This window comes from Corvus moneduloides, chromosome 2 (assembly GCF_009650955.1).
Source record: "Corvus moneduloides isolate bCorMon1 chromosome 2, bCorMon1.pri, whole genome shotgun sequence".
In the NCBI taxonomy this organism is placed as follows: Eukaryota; Metazoa; Chordata; class Aves; order Passeriformes; family Corvidae; genus Corvus; species Corvus moneduloides.
Window position 1 is genome coordinate 108,239,034 of NC_045477.1, and position 21,209 is coordinate 108,260,242.

At 37.9% G+C, this 21,209-nt stretch overlaps 1 protein-coding gene across 3 annotated transcripts in view; it reads right to left on the minus strand.

The window, feature by feature from the left end:
* Positions 1-21,209, minus strand: part of MAP3K15 (mitogen-activated protein kinase kinase kinase 15) — an 86,518-nt gene that overhangs the window by 50,579 nt on the left and 14,730 nt on the right. For all 3 annotated transcript variants that reach the window (XM_032100763.1, XM_032100764.1, XM_032100765.1), the window contains exons 2-3: positions 7,934-8,073; positions 4,655-4,678 (exon numbers count right to left, since the gene is read on the minus strand). In XM_032100763.1, the coding sequence (XP_031956654.1) occupies positions 4,655-4,678; positions 7,934-8,073 (164 nt within the window). The remainder of the gene's footprint in view (positions 1-4,654; positions 4,679-7,933; positions 8,074-21,209) is intronic.

Below are 21,209 nucleotides of genomic sequence, written 5' to 3' on the forward strand. Positions count from 1 at the left end.
ACATTTACTCAGTTACCCATTGCCTTTGTACTATTTTCCACCCAAAAGGAAAAATTATTGAATTTAATACGTTCCTACTTTTTCATTCTGTGCCCTTTTACAATTTCTTTTTACACTTCTGTTACCTAAGGCCTTTTTAGAAATATATCATTAAAAGACTGTATCATATAAACTTTTATACATTGTAAAAATAATCAGAAAATAAAAAATAGAAAGCTACTCTGCAATAATACTTCTTTGGATTATTAAATTCAAATAATGTAATCATACTTCGGAGTCTTGGCTCTCATTTCAATCCACTGGGGACACTTAACTGGAGAATATGAGTCCAAGTGCCAAATTCTTTCCATTTAGTTTTCTTAATTAACTTCATGGCCTTGAAACAGTATATACAGCCTAATTTATACTGCTACTGAAACTCTGAAGAAACTTTCTGCCAATTACAATAAAAATTGATTTTTCAACATAAAAATTCCTTGTGGCGAGGATAAATTGCAATCCAGTTCCCTTCAGATCAAGGAGAATTTTTGCTAATGACTCCTCCATAGCCCAGACATTATTCACTGCTTACTATAAGAACTGCCACAGCATTTCATGAAAAATAACCATTTAAATCTCTAAAAATTCTTGATCAGGCCCAAAGGCCTAAGGATACTATGATAAACCTTTTAGTTTAATAGCCAGCCTACCTTCCTTTACATACCTTCCCTGAATGCAATTAACAGGGTTATTCAAATTTCTTCAGGCATATTGTAAACTAAAGAAAAACTAACTAGTCTTTCTCCTTATGTTCTGTACTTGGTATAATAATTTTTCCACAGTGGAAAAATCTAGTTTATATTTTCAATGCCCCATTCAAACAAATTGAATGGATCAAAGTGTGCATCTCAAACTACGTGCAACCAATCCTAGAGCTATTGCCCAAAGCACTGTATATTTTGCTTCCTGACTCCAGCAGTTTTCTAAAGCCCCTTGTGCACTCTTCACTCAATCTTGAACTTTTTTTATTCATAATTTCTTAAGATCCTGTAGCAGGAGACAAAATTTCCTTCCTAAAAAAATATAAAATATCAAGGATGGCAAAAAAAAAGTTGAATCAAAATAGAACAACTTTCCAATGGACTTTGTCTATTACACTGGTTTGGGGAAAGACTATTTTTTTAAGCATTTTTTGCTGTTGAAAATCCTTGAAATTTCATTTTTCCAGTAAACCAATGTTTATCTGATATCTAAAGAAACTCCAAATCTCAAGCATTTTCCATAGATAATTTTTTTTCCCCTCTGCCCTTCAGTCCATTTTTCCATAATGGCACATGAAATAACCTGTTATGCAAGACGGCATATTTGCCATTTATTTTATTGATAATATTTTGACAGAAACTAGGAAGCCATGCAATCTTTATTAAAACTAACAGAAAAGTCCTCAAAGCTCAGAGGAGCTCTACAGAAGGAAATCTAACTGATGGGACACAGAATCTTGACCTTGAATTTCATGCCAGGGCAATTCTTCCTTGGGAACTGAACTCCCACAGCCAATAATTCTTTCCTTTCACATCCAAGTATGCAATAAATTATCAATACAGAATTTTAACTGCTTGTTTGGGGAAATCAAGTAGAACTGAATCACATTCCTCCATCTTATCTGTGAAAACTGCATTCCTAGATGGTGGAAGGAAGGAAGGAAGTTCTCCTACTCACACTCTTTTTTCAGACAGTAAGCTATTAAATCTCTCAGACTCACACCACTGCATCTTGCTGCTATATAATTTTCACTGTTAGATCAGCTATGCTCAGGCCAACTCTCAGTTGAATTGCTGACTATTTTCTCTGCATTGTTTTCAGCTTCATGTCCAGTTTCCTTGCTCTTGCCTCCTTCCCAATGCTGAATTAGAATAATGTTTTCTCTACAAGGAAGATCTCCATTCTCTTCAAAGCTTTCTTGTGACTCACAAAGCAAATCACCCCGATGGCATACTAGACATTCACCTTCTCTTCAACTTTAACATGGCTCCACATCTGTTCTATGCTAAGATTTTTCTGCACCTTTGTAGATGATGTGAGATTTGTAGGATAAATAGGAAAGGTGAGGGCAAGGGAAACCTCAGAGAAAGCTCTAAGCTACAGCAGTCAGCACAGAAAGTTTCACTCTTGATGCTGGAACAAAGGTGGGCTGAGCCTGGCAACAATCTCAGTTGTTCCCCTTTCCTCGCACACCCTGCACATGCAGGGACACAGGGCTTGTAAAACATGGAGAGGGCTTGTAAAACCTCTCCAGAAATGATATTCCTGTGGCTACTGCCAGGCTGGAGGAAGGCTTAGGAGACAACTATCCTCTTTAAACCATGCCTCCAGCCCCTGATGAAAAGTGTATTTAAGCTCTGCTATTCCACAGTCACAGCAGAGGCATACTCACACTTTTCACTCAGGAAAAGTGAAAGGAAAACACAGAGCTCTACTACAGGGGTATTAAATATGGCATTTAATATTCAGCAATTAAACTGAAATGGTTATCTAACTATATATTTGACTGGACACAATAAATTAATACTAATTATGTACCTACTTAACAAGCACAGCAACCCTGATTAGCCATTAACTTCAAACAAGACATTGTCCATATGATTGCAAAATCTTTAACCAAACAATGAAGCAGTGGCACCATACTGGGTCAGTGGTAAACTGCAAACCTCTCAGGACAACTCACTGGATTTGAAAGGAGGGGAAGGCAATTGTCTATTTGAAGTTGACTTTGACTTAAAACCCCATAGTTTTAACCTATGAACTATATAGCTTGCTCATGAGTTTGTTCTAATTTCTGACTAAAAAATACTGATAAAAGAATGAAATATGGGAGCACATTTATCCATTTATCTAATAAAAGAAAGTATGAACAACTTCAAATAATACAAAGAGGTCAAGAGTCTGTACTTGGTATATAAAATCACTCATTCTTTACCTCACTGTATTTTACTCACGATTTTTTTCTTAATTTAAGCACTTGAAAAAAGTAGGTTAGACAATCCCTCCTTTTTAAAGAAGGAATCAGGATCCTTGCTTAGGGATGTCTCTCTGCCCATTCTGCTAGCCACAAGGTGTTTACAGGTCCACTACCAGACCCTGCTGTAGAAACGATGACACTAGAACCAAAGGCATGAAGCTGAGTCAAGGCAGGTTTAGGCTGGATATCAGGAAAAGGTTTTTCACCCAGAGCATGGTTGAGCAATGGAACAGGCTCCCGAGGGCAATGGTCACAGCAGCAGCCTAACAGAGTTCAAGAAGTGTTTGGACAATGCTCTCAGGCACATGGTGTGACTCTTGTGCAGGGCCAGGAGTTGGACTCAATCCTGATGGGTCCCTTCCAACTCAGCATATTCTATGATTCAACCCTTTCTTCTCTTCAGTGTGAAGGGAAATACCTCCCTTTCTGGAGAAAGAATCTACCAAAAGAAAAGACTGTAGGCTGCTAATCTGATTGCAGCAGGCTGAACGTGCCACCCTCCCCTTTGCCTTTTACTCCATTTCTGGTATTACCACCAAATGGCTTGTTCACAATTCTCCCTCTGGCTCTGGATGGGAAAACACATGCTCCTAAAATAATGGTCATCCACCAGTTGATAGAAAGTAGTATTCACAAGAAAATCTGCCACATTCTGAGTCCCCCTTCACAGAGCCACAGACCAGTAAATGCAGTTCCCACTGTACAGGTTACAGGTTGCACTGATTCAAAGATCCCTGAGACAGCCAGGAAGGATGAGCTGCATTTACATGTGCTAAACCTGATCTATCTTTAGCCTATGTGCAGCACGGTGGCCAAGTCAAAACAGCAGCTCAAAATAAACCACTGTGACTAACACATTTTTTCTTCTAGTTCTCTTTAAAATTACTATCAAACTCTAAGACCACTTTATTATTTTAACTCTGCTTAATACTGTTTGGAAGAAAATAAAGTATATAGTAAATGAGAGGAAACAGAAAGGATAAATGGAAGTGTAAGAGTTTTGTAAATTCAGTTGTCCTCAAAATAACATTGTGGAGGATTTAATGAAAGTAACCACTGACATGATGTGAACTACGGCAAAATATACAACTATATAAGATATTGTGGCGTATTTCAAAAAGTCTTAAATAACTCCTACATTTTATCTTGTTTCAAACTTATTTGTTTGGTTTTACTTGCATTAATTGTAAGAATATTTTTACTTTGGAAAATAAGCTTCTGCATTTCTAAGTAAATCTGTGAATTTGTAAGGAAGAGGGCAGGTATACAGAAGCCAAAGCTGTTTGAGACACAAAAGTAAACCCCATTAAGGCATCACAAACATCTACATTTGCACAAATAGGTGATAGTGGTAGAGGGAAAAAGAGACTTTGAATTTCTGAGTTTATATTTTGATGTGTCAACCTACAAATAAAACTCATATCTACCAGCACTTTTCTACAACTTAGAAAGGAATTTGTAACGAAAAGTAACTTTAAAATCTAGCTTTACTTTGGAGTGTCAACAAGCTTTCCAAAAATTTGAATTATAGATAGGTAAAACAACTTCCTTCAATCATGCAGAGCATATATATGCTTGGCAGCTTTGTTATTAGAGTTGCTGCAAATGCAGCATCTGCATTTTGAGTTTTAAAATGAATGTGGATTTAATACTTACTGTGTTTTTCTGAGATACCATATCCTGTGGGGGAAAAAAGATAATAGAAATGTTCATTTGTTTTTACTGGGAATTAGTCTTTCCAATAAAAATCACTGCTATACATATACATATATACATATACATATATATATATACATATATATATATCCATACATACACAGATGTGCTCTTCACAGCATAATCCAGATTTCCTGACACAGTAAATTCCCAGTAAAGGGACAGAACAACATCAAGAAGAGTCTTAATAGTTCAGGTCAGGGAAAACGTAACAATTCAGTGAAGAAACCTACTTAAAGAAATGCTCAGAAAATAAAGTTTTACTTGCCAGTAACTGGAGTTTCTCAGACTGGGCACACCCAGTCACACTCTGAGCATTTGTGAGACAAAAGCATTCAAAGCTGGAGGGTTTTTCTCTCTGAAAGAGTATCCTTCAGATACCTAAGGCCCTTTCCTATCCAGATGGGCACAGACCAACACATTCCTTCTACAACCTAATTCTTCTCACCTCAAAATCTAATGAGAGATACTGAAACAATGAAGCAGATGATAAACTAATGGGCATATAAACCAGACCTCAGAGACTTCCAGCTGCTGGTAAGCAACCTTCTCTTCTCTTTGGTGATGGATTACATGTTCAATGAACACTGCTTGGTCAAACTAAAGAAATCTCCGGGTAATCCACACTACAAATATTAGACATAGACTTGTTTCTAATCAAGGTTGTCAATAAACTTAATTATATGTGCTCTGACATCCTGAGATGATTCTGCTTGAGTAACTTTGTATCTGACAGCCTGAAATCCACTTGGACAACCACTGCACAGAAATGATCATGCTCAAGCACCCATTTCCTCAACAACAGGCAAAAATATCAGGGGGCATTTAAGAGGTTTGGCTCTATAAATATGACTCTCTTTAAAGCCAGATTACATATTCTTTTATATCCTCAGAACTAGGTTGCTTTGAAAGAACGTTGGTGAAACTGAAGAGACAACTCTTGGGACAACTTCAGGATGGATCCTAAGGGATAAACTGTATAAAGTCAGGTTGCCAGAACTTCACAGATATTCAGCAGAAGTAACAGCAGACATCAATACTGCCCTTATAACACTTAGGCTGTGCACCACTCTTAAGAGTGTGCACAGTAACCTAGGTCCAAGTAAAGTAATACATTTCTGAAGGGAAGTGGAAAAACCCTGACCAAATTACTCACATACTTCAAAATAAAGAAACATCAGTAGAGGGCCAAAAATACATTAAAAAGGTACTAAAACTTAAACAGAATTTTTAATTAGCTAAAACTCCTTAAGCCCAATAAAATTCTTCATAACAAAAGTGATGGAAGGCTTAAACATCTGAAATATTACATATCTGAAAATTAATGTCTACCTAGCTAAGCAAGTTTCTCCAACAGAGCTTTATCTACTGCAGTTAAAGATCTTTCTCAATACGGAGAAATTAACTCTTCTGAAACTATCCAGCACCTACGATGTGAAATGTGTTTGCTGAAATACCCCAAGAACGGTCCCTGCCTACCTTCTGAAGTATTCCTAAGAAAGGTGTATTAGCATATTTGAATGCTACCCAACACTGAACTGGGGCTCGATTGCTGAAGAGATACTACGGACAAGAGGAGGACTGAACCCTGTCTCAGCGCCCAGCTTAAACCATCTGATACAGAGGATCACTCCTAGCTGGTTCAGCAACTTAAATCAAGTCCTGTGATCCCATCTAAGATATGCTATGGGCCTATTTAGGCCAAGGAGGTTATACAAACAACTGAGACATGAGTAAGGTATCAGTGCCACTGACAGAGTTCCTAGAAGAAGAAAGGTGAAGGCAGATAATAGTTTTTCTAGCCTTAAGTGACCTAGTCACATTCTGGTGTTCCCCAGTCCGTAGACTTGAGCTTTACATCATTAGGAGAAAAGGCTTAAAACTGACAGTGCAAAGACTTGCAAGTTCTGGCAACAATCAATCTGAACATCCAACCACAGATGGATGTAATCCTGGAGATCCTTCAACACTCCAGTTATGGAGCAGGGGCTTGCGTATGTGCTTGGCACAAAGTGCAGAAATCAAAGCCATCCTCATTGGGCAGCAACAAATAGAAGACAACCAGCCTTCCCAGATTTGGGCACATCCTTGGGAGAACCAAGTTGATCAGAACATCTGAGTGACAGCATAAAGAGATAAAAATGTGTTAATAAAAAATAAAAACGAAGTATTTCATTGCAGTCTGGTATATTACCAGTAGTGGATGAGAAGTTGTATAGGCATATATCCAGATGATAAACTAATGGGCATATAAACCAGACCTCAGAGACTTCCAGCTGCTGGTAAGCAACCTTCTCTTCTCTTTGGTGATGGATTACATGTTCAAAGATCCACCCTGATCAGGTGGAGGAAAGAAGGACATGCCAGTAATATCTTAGTGTGTATCCATACGGATAATCTCATTGAGCAAAGAATGTGACAGACTCCAGCTTTGAGTTCCTGGGACTCCAGGCCACATGGAATGTGAAGGTGTATGTGAACTACCACATGAAGAATGGAAGTATGGGTTATAGACACATGAGAGTAAAACCAATGACACTGAGAGCACAGAAGAGGAATAAGAAGCTGTGACAGAACAGAGCTTTTCTGAGGAAAAAGTAGACTTAATATCCTTACAGGATCGAGGGAGGTTGGAGAACTCCAAAAAAGATTTTTGGACACTGATGGTGTGAAAAAAAGCGAAGTAGAAGGGGCAATAGTTATAGTATTATCCTACTATAAAAATGAACAACAGCCCTATAGAAAGATTTGGTGAGGATGTCTTTTCCTATCTTCAAACAGCAATAAAAAGGAGATTCTTGCAGTCTTAGGTACTCAGCACCTAGGGAATACAAACCTCATCTGACAGAAGGGCTTCAATAGGAGTAGGCTGCAATACAGCCCTTGTTCAAGCGTCCTTATGATACAAACCATAACTTTTTCTTACATGTACTCCAATTAAAAGATGGAAAGAAAGGAAAAAATTGGACCTGCACTCTCAATTCTAACCACCTGAAGCAGAATCAGTACCACACTACGTATCTTTTCTTACAAAAAAAGCATTTCTAAATTCTATTATTACTATTTTTCCTAATAGTCGCTTTTTCTTAGCAGGATTTTTTTCTGTAGCTATTCAGGAAATTACATCAAATGCAAATTTCAGAAAAACACAAACATCTGTAGGATCAGGTATTTAAAGATATTTCTGAAATGAAGCAGACCGTGAAGTGAGAACCTTACTTTGAGAGACTGAGCAGTGTCAGCATCAGTGTCATGGTAAAGAATAACATTATTGGCCATGTCAAAGCTTTCACGCACGCCAAGGTGGTAGAACAGTGATGGTTGCTTGGAAATATCACTCATGTCCACAACTGCAACATCTGAAATGAGAGAAGTGGAAAAGAAAACGCTAAAAAAATAGTAATCTTAAACCGAATTTTATTCTTACACGGGATTTAAAACAAATCCTGAAATTACACACACATACTGGACAGACAAAATCAACATTTTCAAATAAGGATCATTTTCTCATGAGAGAAGTAAATTTCACCCTTCATATAAAAGGTAAGAGCCATTCATGAAATTATCACAGTGTTATAGTAACTGGGAGACTGAGTTTACCAATCCTGCTTGAGCTTTTGAAATCACAGCGTCACGAATGCCTCAGGTAAAAAAGCAATTCTGCACTTGCTCCCTGAGGCCTGAGAGCATGAATATCCATAGGACAGAAGCTTCAAATATTCAGGATGGAACCACTAAAAATAATAATGTAAATTAGAAAAATAGGGAAAACTGTGAGACCAAGTTTATTTTAAGAGGCTGAGGCTTGAAGAATGGGAAATTCCTGAAAATTAGAAAAAGAAATGACTGTGGAAGTTGTTTCTTAAAAGCTACAGGCATGATGTTGAAGATGGGGGGCACAACAATGAGGGAATTCAATCACAAGTAGCCAGAGCAAGGCTTCCACTGCTCTTGGTTAGTGTTCCAGTCAGAAATGGAAGTCAGAAATGCAAGTAAAAACATTAACAACTGTGCAAGATGAGCTATACAGAGAGCTAAAGAGAAATACCCTGTATTATGCAGAATAGCTGAGATACAGGCAAAAGATTCTGAGCACCATTTTGTTCTCATATAGCATAAACACCATTGCAGGAAGAAGGGGTAACTGGAGAAGAGGACATTTAATGCTGAGGTTTTATTTCTTGATTCTTATATCCTATATACTCCTAAGAAAATTTTGCTTTAAAGCTTTTTAAAGGTCTATATCTATATGTCTGTCTGCTTTCACCACTATGGGATAAATGGATGAACTGAAATCCGCAGTATTCATAAGAATAAAGCCTTGGCATTGAAACCACAGGGGGGTCTGAGGTTCAAAACTGATTCCAAACACTCAGTGTAGATGGGCAGTAAATCCTACATCTCTGAAGGGGTAACAGACAGTGCCTGTACATACAGGGAAAGACAGAAGGGTGAGTTACTAGTAAACAAGAAATCTAAAAGCAGGTCTGATGGCTCAGACCCAAATGCAGCAGCAGCCAGTTAACCTTGGTATCACTAAGGTTACACATCACAAGAATCAATACTCCATATTTAGTATGCAGTTTCTTGGAAAAACCTGCAATGAATATATGCTCCTGTACAATTCCATCAGGCTATTCCGACACACCACACAGAGGTCAGCCAGTCCCTCTGATCACTATGAGACTCCTGTTAAAGCACAAGGAGCATTTTGAGCCTGAAGACCTGCCTTTAGACCAAGCCTCTTTTGTTCAAGAGCAAAAACAAACAAACAAAACCCCCCAAACCTCAAAATATCCCAAACCCCAACAAAACACACAAAAAAATCCAAATGCACCTCCCTCTCCCACCAAAGATACAAAACCCCAGCACAAAGTCATGGCATAAGAAAATCCGCTTATTCATGCGGAACTCAAATCCTGCACCATCTACTGATGATCTTTCCAGTTCCACTGTTTAGCCAGCTGTCTGCAGCATGGATAAAATTCTTAGTGTATTGCACACTGTAGTGTCACGTAAACCGAGAGAGCTTGAAGAAGTAAACCCCAGCCCATAAACACAACTGAATCTAGATTTCCCCAATATGGCAAAATCCCTTTGGAAAGCATAAATTATCTGTAGAACATATTTAAGAGAAACTAACAAGCAGACTGAGAATCAAATACCATCTAGGGAAAAAAAATTAGGAGCTTGGATGGTTTTTAGTGCTTGTAGAAGAGTGTTTTTGGGTAATCAGAGTACTGTGAAATCAAAATCAGTATCCTGGTAAGAGAACTCAGATAATGCATTCTTATAGTGTACAGATATTGCATTTTACAATACAACACAAGCAATGGTTTGTAACAGAGTTCATTGAAACAAGGCTAACACAGCTCATTTCCACATCTAGTCTACAACTGAAATTTGTCTTCTGTTGATTGCTGCTCCACAGCAATGTAAGTGGTATCAAAAACACATGAAATGGACATAAGAACAGAAGTAACCACCTCCATAACAAAGGATGATTATTATTCCCTTAGATATTAATTCACACTGCTAAAAAGAATTATGAGAACAGGTTTTTCTTGCTTATTCACACCTCACAAACACAGGTGTGAATTAAATTAAATAAAAATAAAACAAAATTAAGAGCAGCAGAGATGAAGATGTATCACAAAGATATGCATGCAAGTGAAAAAAAGCCCCAGAAATTCAGTGGATTCAGTTTGAGCAAAGGAATCAAGGAATGACAGAGAAGTGAATGATAGTGGACAGAAGCAGAGCATCCAAAGTGCTCCTGGCTGTGGGCTAGAGCAGAGATGAGAAGCTGCATTCCTATGGAGCTCTCCAAGCCCTCCTCCAGGAGGAACAGCAGCAGGCTTGGAGCAGGGAGGAAAAAGATCTACTTACAAAGTAGCTTTATTGATGTACTAAAGAAATGCAGCACAAGTACATTGGGCCCATGAAATGAATGCAAATTTGGGTGGAGAAGATATGACCAACAGTAAACTCTTCCTAAAGCAGTAGATCCCTGAGATGCACCCAGTTCATGGGGTACTGAGAGTGCAGTGCCCACTGACACTGATGGCTGGGTCTAAGCACACTCCCCAGATTTACTGTTTTCAGAACTACTGTACATCTCTTTTCTTGGAGTAAGGCGTTTTTGTGAGTCATGTAATGAACAAAGCTAATATGTGACACCACAAATACTTTAGTTTCAATTATCCTATATTTTTCTCATGATTTACACTAGAATTCTTCATTTACAGTTCTTTAAAAAAAAGACGTGGGGCCCCGCACTTCAACCATGCATTTAGTATGGCTGATAAGAAAGAGATAAGAATTTCCTTAAACTTCCAGAGACACACTAAAAGAAATAACTTCAACACTAGTATGTGCTTTGCAAATCTTGATTTATGAATAGAAACATAAGTCAATCAGAGTCCATTCTCAACTCCCATCCTCCATAACAAAAGAGCCCAGTCAGCCAAATGTACTTCTGAACTTCCCTTGCCAAATTTAGGTTCAACTTCCATTACAGACAGGGGTGAAGCAAAAGCCGATGCCAACTTTTATCAAAGCTTATCACTCATGAAAAATTTTAAGTGATAATGAAATATTTCACACAGGTCTAAATGACCAATGGAGAGGGTTTCCTATGCACAGAAGGAAAGAGAGCAGGGGAAGGTACAGCCCCTCTGGAAAGAAAGAAGGCTTCCAAGTGAAAATCTGTACAAAGCATCCATGAGACAGGGTGGAGGGGTGGGGATGTGCTTAATGTTGCATATGACCGATTTTGAATGATTCTGGAACAGAACATGTAAACTCATTGCTTCTTTTCTGCAGTAGCAACTCGTGTTCAAAAGCATACCCATAAAAACATGTCCTCCCTCATTTCTTCTTAAGCATAACAGATATTTTCAACTCTTTTTGTTCTCTAGTAGCTGCCCATTAAAACTTTCATCCTGAAAATAGTTCATTTTTGTCATGAACCCAAAAACTGATCTCAGTTTATTATATGGTTGCAGTTAATTTGTATAGGCTTTTGTTTCCATTGTAAAATGATTACAGTATGTGTATATTTGTAGTGCATTAGGGTAATTCAGCACTATTGCTTATACAGTCTTGATTAGGTCTCTGCATTGTTGCAGCAGATGGCACATAATTCATTTCTTATGCTACAGTTTACATATTTTAACACCAGTGTGTCTTACGAGAGCAGACAGAGAAGAGACAAATAACTGCGACAACTGAAATGAAGATTAAAGATCATTAACTGTGGTAAAACAGGAGACTATGAAACTAATAAATAATTCAACATGAAAAACATTATTACATGGGTTAAAACCAGAGGGCTTACTTTTCTCTCTGAAATGCACCTGAAGACATCATATAATTTAATGATCTAAGTAAATCATTAGTCTTCACAAGGCTTTTTTCATGATTTACGGCACTGTTAGCAAAACCAAAAGGACAATTTTGGCATCAGGTTTTGGGATCTGTAAGTCAAAAAGTAATAAACAGGAGAAAATGAAGAAATAGAGTGAAATATGCTGATAGTTAAATAGAATCTAGGAGGCATGACAGAAGGAAAAGGTCAAAAAGCACTCTGTACTGCTTTCAATTTCTCATCTAAGGCTCACCTCCATCCAGTCTTATCCATATGCAGAGCAAGAACCTTACTCCAGTATTTTGGATTCATTATTTTTCAGCATTTGGAACCTTTCTATACATAACAGATTTCAAACACACTCCCAAACTTAACATGATATGGAGAAAAATGCAGAACTCAGTCCATTACTATTCACTAGCATCCTGTAAATTATGAACCTTTGGATTAGTATTGCTTCAGTTGATTGGATATTTGCATCATAGTTAGTAAGTAAAATAATATGTAATTCCTTGAAAACCACTGAAAACTGTCAAATTCTTCAGAAGAACAACAATACTCCTAAAGAAAAAGAAACAAATAATCCTTAACTTCAGGATACATATTCATTTTGATTTCTGCACAGTTCTTTAAAGGAGACAATACCAAAGTTTTTACAGGGAAACAATTATGGTAACTTGGTTTATTTGAAAACCAGGAACCCTTTGCAGCTTTCACTTAAGCTAAAACAAAAGGCACCACTCTCAACTTTAATATACCCCATACTCACAGAAACTGGGAAGCTCAAGGTAGTAAAGCACATTTGTAGCAACTACCAACAGAACTGTTGAGGTGATTTTTCAGCACAGTTTGTTATACCAGCAAACTGTTGGTGCCTTCCATTAGATCCTAGGCATAAGCCAATGTTAGTGTAAAAATACTGTCAGCAGTTGTGATGATATTATGGCTTTCATAATGAATCAAGTTTCATTTAAATCTTACTGCTTTATCATCACAGTATCCTATTAAAATCTCCTTACTTTTATTAGAAAAAATATTGTTCCAATCACAATCTAAAGCACCAAACTAAACGCAGATATTGCCTTAGAAGCTGAAAGACCCAGGAGACAAAGACGCAGCTCTTTTTTTAAATTTAGGAATTTCTGGTATTTCAATTCAGCCTTTTCAAGTTTGCAATATTATAGCATGAACTTTGCTAACATCATTGGTTTGCTATAGGGCCAGAACTGGTAATAAAAATAAAAACCAACTCATCAGTAATGATTTATCCTGCAATATAGACTTGTATATGCTATAATCACATAAAAGAGCATTTTAAAAACAACTTCATCTATTTGCTTATATAAGCTTATCTTTTTGTAGATTAGAAACAAGTGCTGCAATTCTGTATAAATTATGAAAATTACCTGTAATAGTTCAGAAACTGCTTACAAAGCACCTTAAAGAAGGAAGATTGTTTTTATAAGCTGCAATCAACTTTTGCAAGAGAGTCCTGGAGTGGCTGGAGCCTTGACTACAAATTCCAGCCTACTGCCTACTTCAGAAAAGGAAACACAGGCATGCACACTGGATGTCTGAAACTTTTTGATGCCCAGAGGGCATTTCCTCTGGAAAGGGTGTTTAGTTCACAGGCAAAAGGAAGTGACTCAAAGGACATGAAAAATAAGAATTAAATTAGGTATGAATCCTCACATTAGTGTGGGGAAAAAAGATTTCTTTCTGTTCACATATAGTAAGCACTGAAAAAAAAGTGACATTATCAGGTTTTATTAATGACACCAAACACAAACTGGAGAAAGAAGAAAACTTTAATACGGGCTAAATATTTTTTAATTCACTATTTTTAAATTATTGTTATCTTGAGAAGATAACAGGGAGAATTCCAATTCTAATATATTATCCATACACATGGACTGACTATAAAATGAAGCAAAATCTAAACTTAGCTATATCTTGCTTTTGGCAGCTCTAATGGATTTAAGTGTTTTAGGAATTCTGAAAACCTGGGCATCAAGTGGCAAAAATTCTGAAAGGTGCTTTTCCATGGTTTGTCTGTCTGCTCAGGAAAAGAACTGTTGTAAAGTGACAATTTCAGACATCTGCCACAGGTTTTATATTATGAAGTGATTTACTGAAGAGAAAGGCCACCACGCCCCAAAATGTCTCACTTCTCCTCTAACCAAGCAAAATGGAAGGCAACCACATAATGCCTAACAATTATAAAAGCCAGCATTCTTAGAACCACAAATACCAGGGTGGGGGCGGAGAGAAGTCAGAAGTTACTTTTGCATTCCTCCTTTCTGTGTGTCAAATCTTGCTCTGGAAACCAGTTGCACATGCTTCCCCATGAAACCACTCTGCTCAGTGAATCTGGTGTGTGCTGAAGATAAACTATGTATTAGCTGAGCAGCAGCAGCATTCTTGACTAAGGAAAGTTTCCTCTTAGCTAACTTTCCTGAAAGGACCAGGCAAATCCTGAGCTCTGCTATTAGGAAACCAAAAAACTCTTAATTTTTCAGATGAGCCTTTTGACCACCCAGAAGCATCGCTAACCGTAGCAATTCAAATGATTGCTTTGCTCCACTTAACACACAGCACATTAACACTGGCAATGTCCCACCTCCAGAGACAGTTCTGGAACAGCTGTGGTAAGCAAAGTGGGCCAACTGGCCTTTGTATGGAAAGCAGACACATCCACGTAAAGGAGGAGGAAGAGGAGGAGGAGGTACAGCTGACACCCAAATGTGTTTCTAACCATAGCATTTGGGTGATGTTAGAAAGTTCATGTGGCCCAGCAAGGCTGCTCCTCCTTCCTATGCACATGGAAAGTTTAGAGCACTCAAACTCCATCCTCTCAGCTCCCAGGGCAAAAGGCTGAAGTCATGAATGTTTTAAACTATCAGAATGGTTAAAATTTACCAAGCAAAGTTGTACTGCTTACAGTCTGGATTGCAGCCTGAAAGTAGAGGTAAGAAATCTGGAAAACTTATTTTTCATGTATAGATCACAAAAGTGCCTTATACAGCTTCCAGTGAAAGCCCTGGGAGAACCCCCAGTGGCCTGAAAAGGTACGGGAATGAGCACTTTTTGGACAGCCATCCCACAGGTGATGAAATGTGAAGTGCAAAGAAGCAGACAACGGAATAATCCAGTGTATCAAAAACAGAGGCACATGTAGCTGGAGTGAAACCAGTGATGAATGCAACCAGCACAGCACCATGTACACAGAGCCTGACAGCATTTTAATGTAGATAAGGAATATAAAACTCATATTTATTTTAAATATTTAGTTGAGTCATAACCAGAGACAAACTTCTTGTTCATGAGATCAGTTCTCACCTGTAACATTTTGTCCTTTTGATTTCAAATACTAGCTTTGGCAACTTTTGGAAATTTTAGTCTTAGGCTATCTCAGCAATGTATGACATTATAACATTCACTGGCAATTCCTATCCAGCAAAACTGACCATCAGATGATACTGTGAAAATCAGCCAACCATCCAAAACAACAGAACAGACAAGACTGAGGGGCCAATGCTCATCTCTGGCTTTTGTAATCCTGTACAAAACACCCACTTCATACAAACAACTCCACAATAAGGTTACAGTCAGACCCAAACATTAGAGCCAGTGATCATGTTAGTGCTGTGGTGTTACTTTACAGATACTGCATCTTTCATCTGTCCGCTGGTACATGGAACACACACTGAAAATAGAAATAGAACATATTTTTCATGCTTCAGTGGCATTTATTGCAACTTGGGAAAAACTAGTATCTAAAACTACTCATTTTTCTAAACCTCAGCAAAGTATTTGTGCCATAATTATAATTAATACATATTCCTTAATATATAAATACCTGTTCCAAAAATTACATCACCTAAGAAACTGCACTTTAGTTAAAAGGAACAGAACAAATTACAGCAGGTGAGAAACACTGACAGTTCTAGAAGTTGATCTGTAAATTGAGTGCTCATTTATTTTTATGATTTGGGGTTTTCTTATTCATTAGATACATCATCTGAAGCTTTTCAACTCTTTGCCCTGAAATTGCATATTAGGAACTATTTTGTTAAATGGAAGCAAGGACTCTTCCAAAAACCTTTGCTAGAAAAAGCTTTAAGAAACATTTTAGATGCTTCTTAAATACAATTAAATTCACAGTGAAACTAAGTTTCAAACAAGGCAAGACACTACATTAAAATAACAGGGCAATGCTACTGATCCAGAAAAGCAAAACTTGTGCCAAGAGCATGCCTATGCTTATTATTTTTTTAACTGATCTTCAGGGAGAGTTTTCAAACTCTGCCAAATCAGAATACAACCAATACCCACAAGAACTGGCGTGGGAAGAAATATAATGCAGTTAATGTCATATATAGGGCATCCAAGCTCAGAATGTGTTTTTAATGCTTTTGCACAAGTATGAAGAAGAAAAATATTGTATGATCGGAAACACCTGAAGATAACCTCTCTCAGAAGATAGCATAATTTGTGAATTTTTTGGTTTGTTTTTTTTTTTATCATTGGCAGTTTAGAGAAAGAAGGAAACAAAGAACTAATCCTCAAAGAGCTCTTCTTGAAATATTGAATTGCAGAAGTTAAGAAATACATAATCCACTGTAAACAGTGCTTGCCTAGGCTCAAACGTTGCTTAACATTTTCCATGACAAAGCTTTGCTTTCAGTCCTTTTTAACTTTGCCAGTCTTTGCTTCAGGTTGTTGGGGTTTGTTCGTTTCTTTTTTCTTTTGGAGAGATTTAATTAGAACCAACTCAAGTCATTCTGAGACTGTATCAGAGAACTTATTTTTCTGGCCACTGTTAAACATCCCCTCCTGCCAAATTAAGAAGACTTACTGCTTTCAAGCACCAAATCAGAAATTTGTCAGATGGGTAAGGCTGTCTGAAAGTAACTCCTCTTAGCCTCATGAAATTCTGCTCGTTCCAAAGAGAAGTTATAAGCAGTGAATCGGTCAGAGTCACAAGGGAGATGTTTGGTCTCACATGAGCCTGTCATCACTGCCTTCATTGTCAACACAGAGAGAGGAAAAGCACTTTTAGAAACCCATTCCTCTGATCTGTCAGAAACCAACTTCAGGAAAACTTCAGCCCAGAAGCGCCTGTTTCTCTCCACTACCTATGAGGGGAGTCCAAGCAACTGCAGACATCCACACGGAAAGTGTTCTGTGCTCCGACGCCCCTTGCACAGAGCCTCAGAGCTCTGCTTTGAAGAATTTCATTAACCATTAAGGCATTTCAGTCAAGAATGATATTATTTCACCAGATGTTTCCCTGGACATGTTCCCACCAGCTAAACCACAAAATGGCCAAAGCAGAAGGACTATAGATCTTTCTCATCAGTACCTTACTCACATTCTCTCTACCTGTGAAAAAGGACGAACTGCCACAATGCAAACCCTCACCTAAGATTTCCAGGGATCTCTCTGAAGCACCTAACTCTTGAGTTTTCCATAAATTGGGAGTTCATTTGTGAGTCCCAATTTACAATGTTGTTTGTTTTGGCACTCAGTATTCTACAACTGTGGGGATGACTGTTCTTCAATAGGTGCTTTTGCATGTACTGTCTCATCCCAGGGTCTTTTCTCCTACTCATAAAACCTCACTGTTTAATTACACTGAAGCACTGAATATAACCTCCTGGCCTACGAATGAAGTTTATACATGAGTTAAATTTTCAGCAAAAATACCTTCAAGCCAAATATAAGCATTACATTTCCCTGCAAGACAAAGGCATTCATACAAAAGCTAGTAATAGACTTTACCTTCTATTTTATTTTATTTTTTTCCTTTCATACCATAGCTTGTGAGGTCCTGGGAACAACACAGCCTCAAGCCTGAGGGAGTTAACTCACAGTAGTGTGAGAGCTTAAAGTAAAAAAGAGAATGTCCACACACACTGTCTCTGGAAACTCACACAGCACACACTCCTTTACAAAGCCTCCCTTCCTTGTGGAAGGATTGTAAAAATTTACCCATGCTGGGACCACAGTCACAGATCTTTAGTTACCGACCACAATCATATGAGATGGACCCTGCCAAGATCTCCATACTGGTAATAAATGAATTATAAAAGTTGTCACATGCACAAGAGATCAATATTTATGACATTTCATTGCAAAATTACACTGTTCAAACTCCCAGGTTAGGAACTGAGAGATACCATCACATGGCTCTTAGCATTTTCAGCATTTTCATAGTTCAGGCAGATGAATGCTTATGGCTGCCTGCAACTCCTACCTCTTTCATGTGATCCACTGTCTCTGAGTCTCTCTCTCACCATCCTGTTCTCCCATTACTCCTCAACCTATATTTAACTTGGCAATTTCTGGCTATCTCAGTGCTAGCGCAGTAGCAAGAGGCTCTGTCACTGTAGCTAATCAGTCCTGTGAGAGGTATCAGCTACCAGCTTCACACTAACCTCCTGGAAAAGTACTTTAAGAAACTGTTAAACTTTACAACAATTGAAAGAAATAAAGGTTAAAAATTTAATTTCATGAAAACTCACGTTTTACATATTGTATAACGAAAGACATTTGCATCTGTAACTAAAAAATCCAATTCTGTAAGTAGTAAAAAAGACTCTAGGCTGAGATAGTACATACCTCTTACAATCATCCACACTGTACTGTAATCATTTTTCATGAGTGCTAAAACGAAGTACTTACATTTACAATTACTGGTTTTTAAACCTTATAAACAGGCACCCATCAGAAGTAAAATAGGAAAAAAAGACAAATTAAAGCAATTTGTTATTTCAGGTTGGCATCAACCATTTGACCATGTACAGTGTAAAAATCAAAAACTATTAATCACCTCAAGCTGCAAGATAAACAACCCTTCCTTTATACATACTGTGAAATACTATCACTAGAGTGATAGATAGCTAGGTGGTGATACTGGCTACCTAACTGCTGTTAAAATACACTGAAGAATCTTAACATTCTAATAAACTTTTTTAAACACAGCTGTGCTGGTTTTGGCTGAGATAGAGTCAATTTTCTTTTTCCTTTTTTTGGTTGCAATTTTAAACCCTATGGTCTGGTCCAAAGGGAGCAGGGGTGCAGACTTCAGTAGATATATGTTTACATGGTTGCAACCACGATTTGAGTTGCATGTCATAGGCATTTCTACAGCAGGAACCACTGGGGGAGAAGCCTTACAAGAAGCAGTGCAAGTGCAGCAGTGACCCAACCTGAGCTGGCCTTGGTGCCAAACAATTCACACAACATAAGCAGCTTTTGCCTTACATTAAACTGTCCTTTTTTCAACCCATGAGTTGTTTTACTTTTCCAATTATCTCTCCAACCCTGCTGGTGAGGGAGTGAGTGACTGTACGGTGTTCATCTGCCTGCTGGGATTACCCCATGACAACAGCTCACAACAGATAAGTGACTGTGGGGTGTGTGGGGAACAGCAGTTCCCATCAGCCTCAGTGGCTGCTGAAGTTGAGCAGTGACACCGTGACAGAGGCTGACAACATTGCAGGAATAAAAAGGGCATTATCATGGCTTAAGCAGCTGAATGCTTGCTTGCAAAACTGAATTCCATACCTGCTTCTTCCTACTCAACAGCTGCCGTGTGACACTAGCCTAGTCACATAAACTGGAACTTCAGAGATGGACTTGTTGACCATGCAGTTAAGATTCTGAGTTCCAGAAAGAAAAAAAAAAAAACCCCACTGAAACAGAAACAGTGACTTTGAAAAACAGAGCCCTCATTTTAAGGTACTTTGTAACAAACCCAATGCCTTCAGAGAGAAGAAAATTCCTAATATTTTACCTAAGTGATTCACTTCTATCATCCTACTGTACCTTGGTATGAGTTAGAACTTGAATAGTCTCTTGATTCAGCAACTGTAGTCTTCCACCTGCAAAACAGCTAAACATCTACAGAATAATACTATGCCTGATTTATACCTCAAAAAGACAGGTATTTCCATTTTTCATTCAACCTTTATACTGAAATGAATAGTAAAGAAGCAGCATTTTAAACTTCTCAAAGAGTATTTAAATAATCCACATTCGTCTCCTTTTTTTTTGTTCACAGATGTTAGACAAATGAAGATTCCAGAAGTTGCTCATTTCTTGCTTTAAATCTATGTATCCAGCACACTAAAAAAGTACTTACCAGTCACAGATGATCTGAGAAGGACACCTGTTCAATAATTTTCTCTGTTTATATACTCTCAGTATATTAAAAATGTTTATATAGATGCTAGACAGACATAATGAGTAACTGTCCCACATCATACATTCTTTTCACTATGCTGAGTCATTAAGGATAACACTATTTCCTAAATTTTTTCTGCAAGCCAAAGAACCTACTGATTCTACAGGACATTTTTCTGCCCTGTTTAGTATCAGAGAAGAAAAGAAACAGCAGAGTAAATTAAAACCAGGCAGTTCACGCTTGCCTGCTGCACTAGCAGTGTGCCAAGGCTCACATGAGACCATTTCCACTGCAGTGCACTAGAGTGGAGCCAGCCAGTTGAAAGCACACAGGAAAAACACCCCAAGCCTGAACCTAATTTGAACCTTGCCTGTAATTGGAGGGGGGGTGGGTGCATGGAATGAGAAAGGTGAACTTTATTTAACTTTTCCTGCACCTCTGCACTTCCTACACTGGGTCATCAAAGGCAATCAAAGGGAATGAAGTATAGGGAAAAAAAAGGTTACATGACTAGATAACCTGCCCTAAGTGAAATTAAAGACAGTAAGAAATTCAACAAGGAAGGTCGTCCCTTTCTCCCCAGCTGCAGTCAAATCAATTTTTAGGCCAAGGAGGTTAGATAAGCTTCAACCTTTTAGACATTTATCCAAATGAAACCATTTGAGAGTCACCCATCATTAAATGTTGAATACCTTGGCTGGGGGACATAAAAAACCTGCTAAATCTGCACATCTCCCACAGGTCACACAGCGGCCAACAACATATATTAAAAAAAAAATAGAAAAGTAAAATTATGCTGATCTTTATCTTCTTCTCAAAGAAAGATGAGACATAAGAAAAGGAATCAAAATAGATGGAACTAAAATAGAAAGAAAAAATATTTCAGAACACTAAAGCTCATAAGTCTGGGTTAAACCAAGACCTTTATTCTTTTC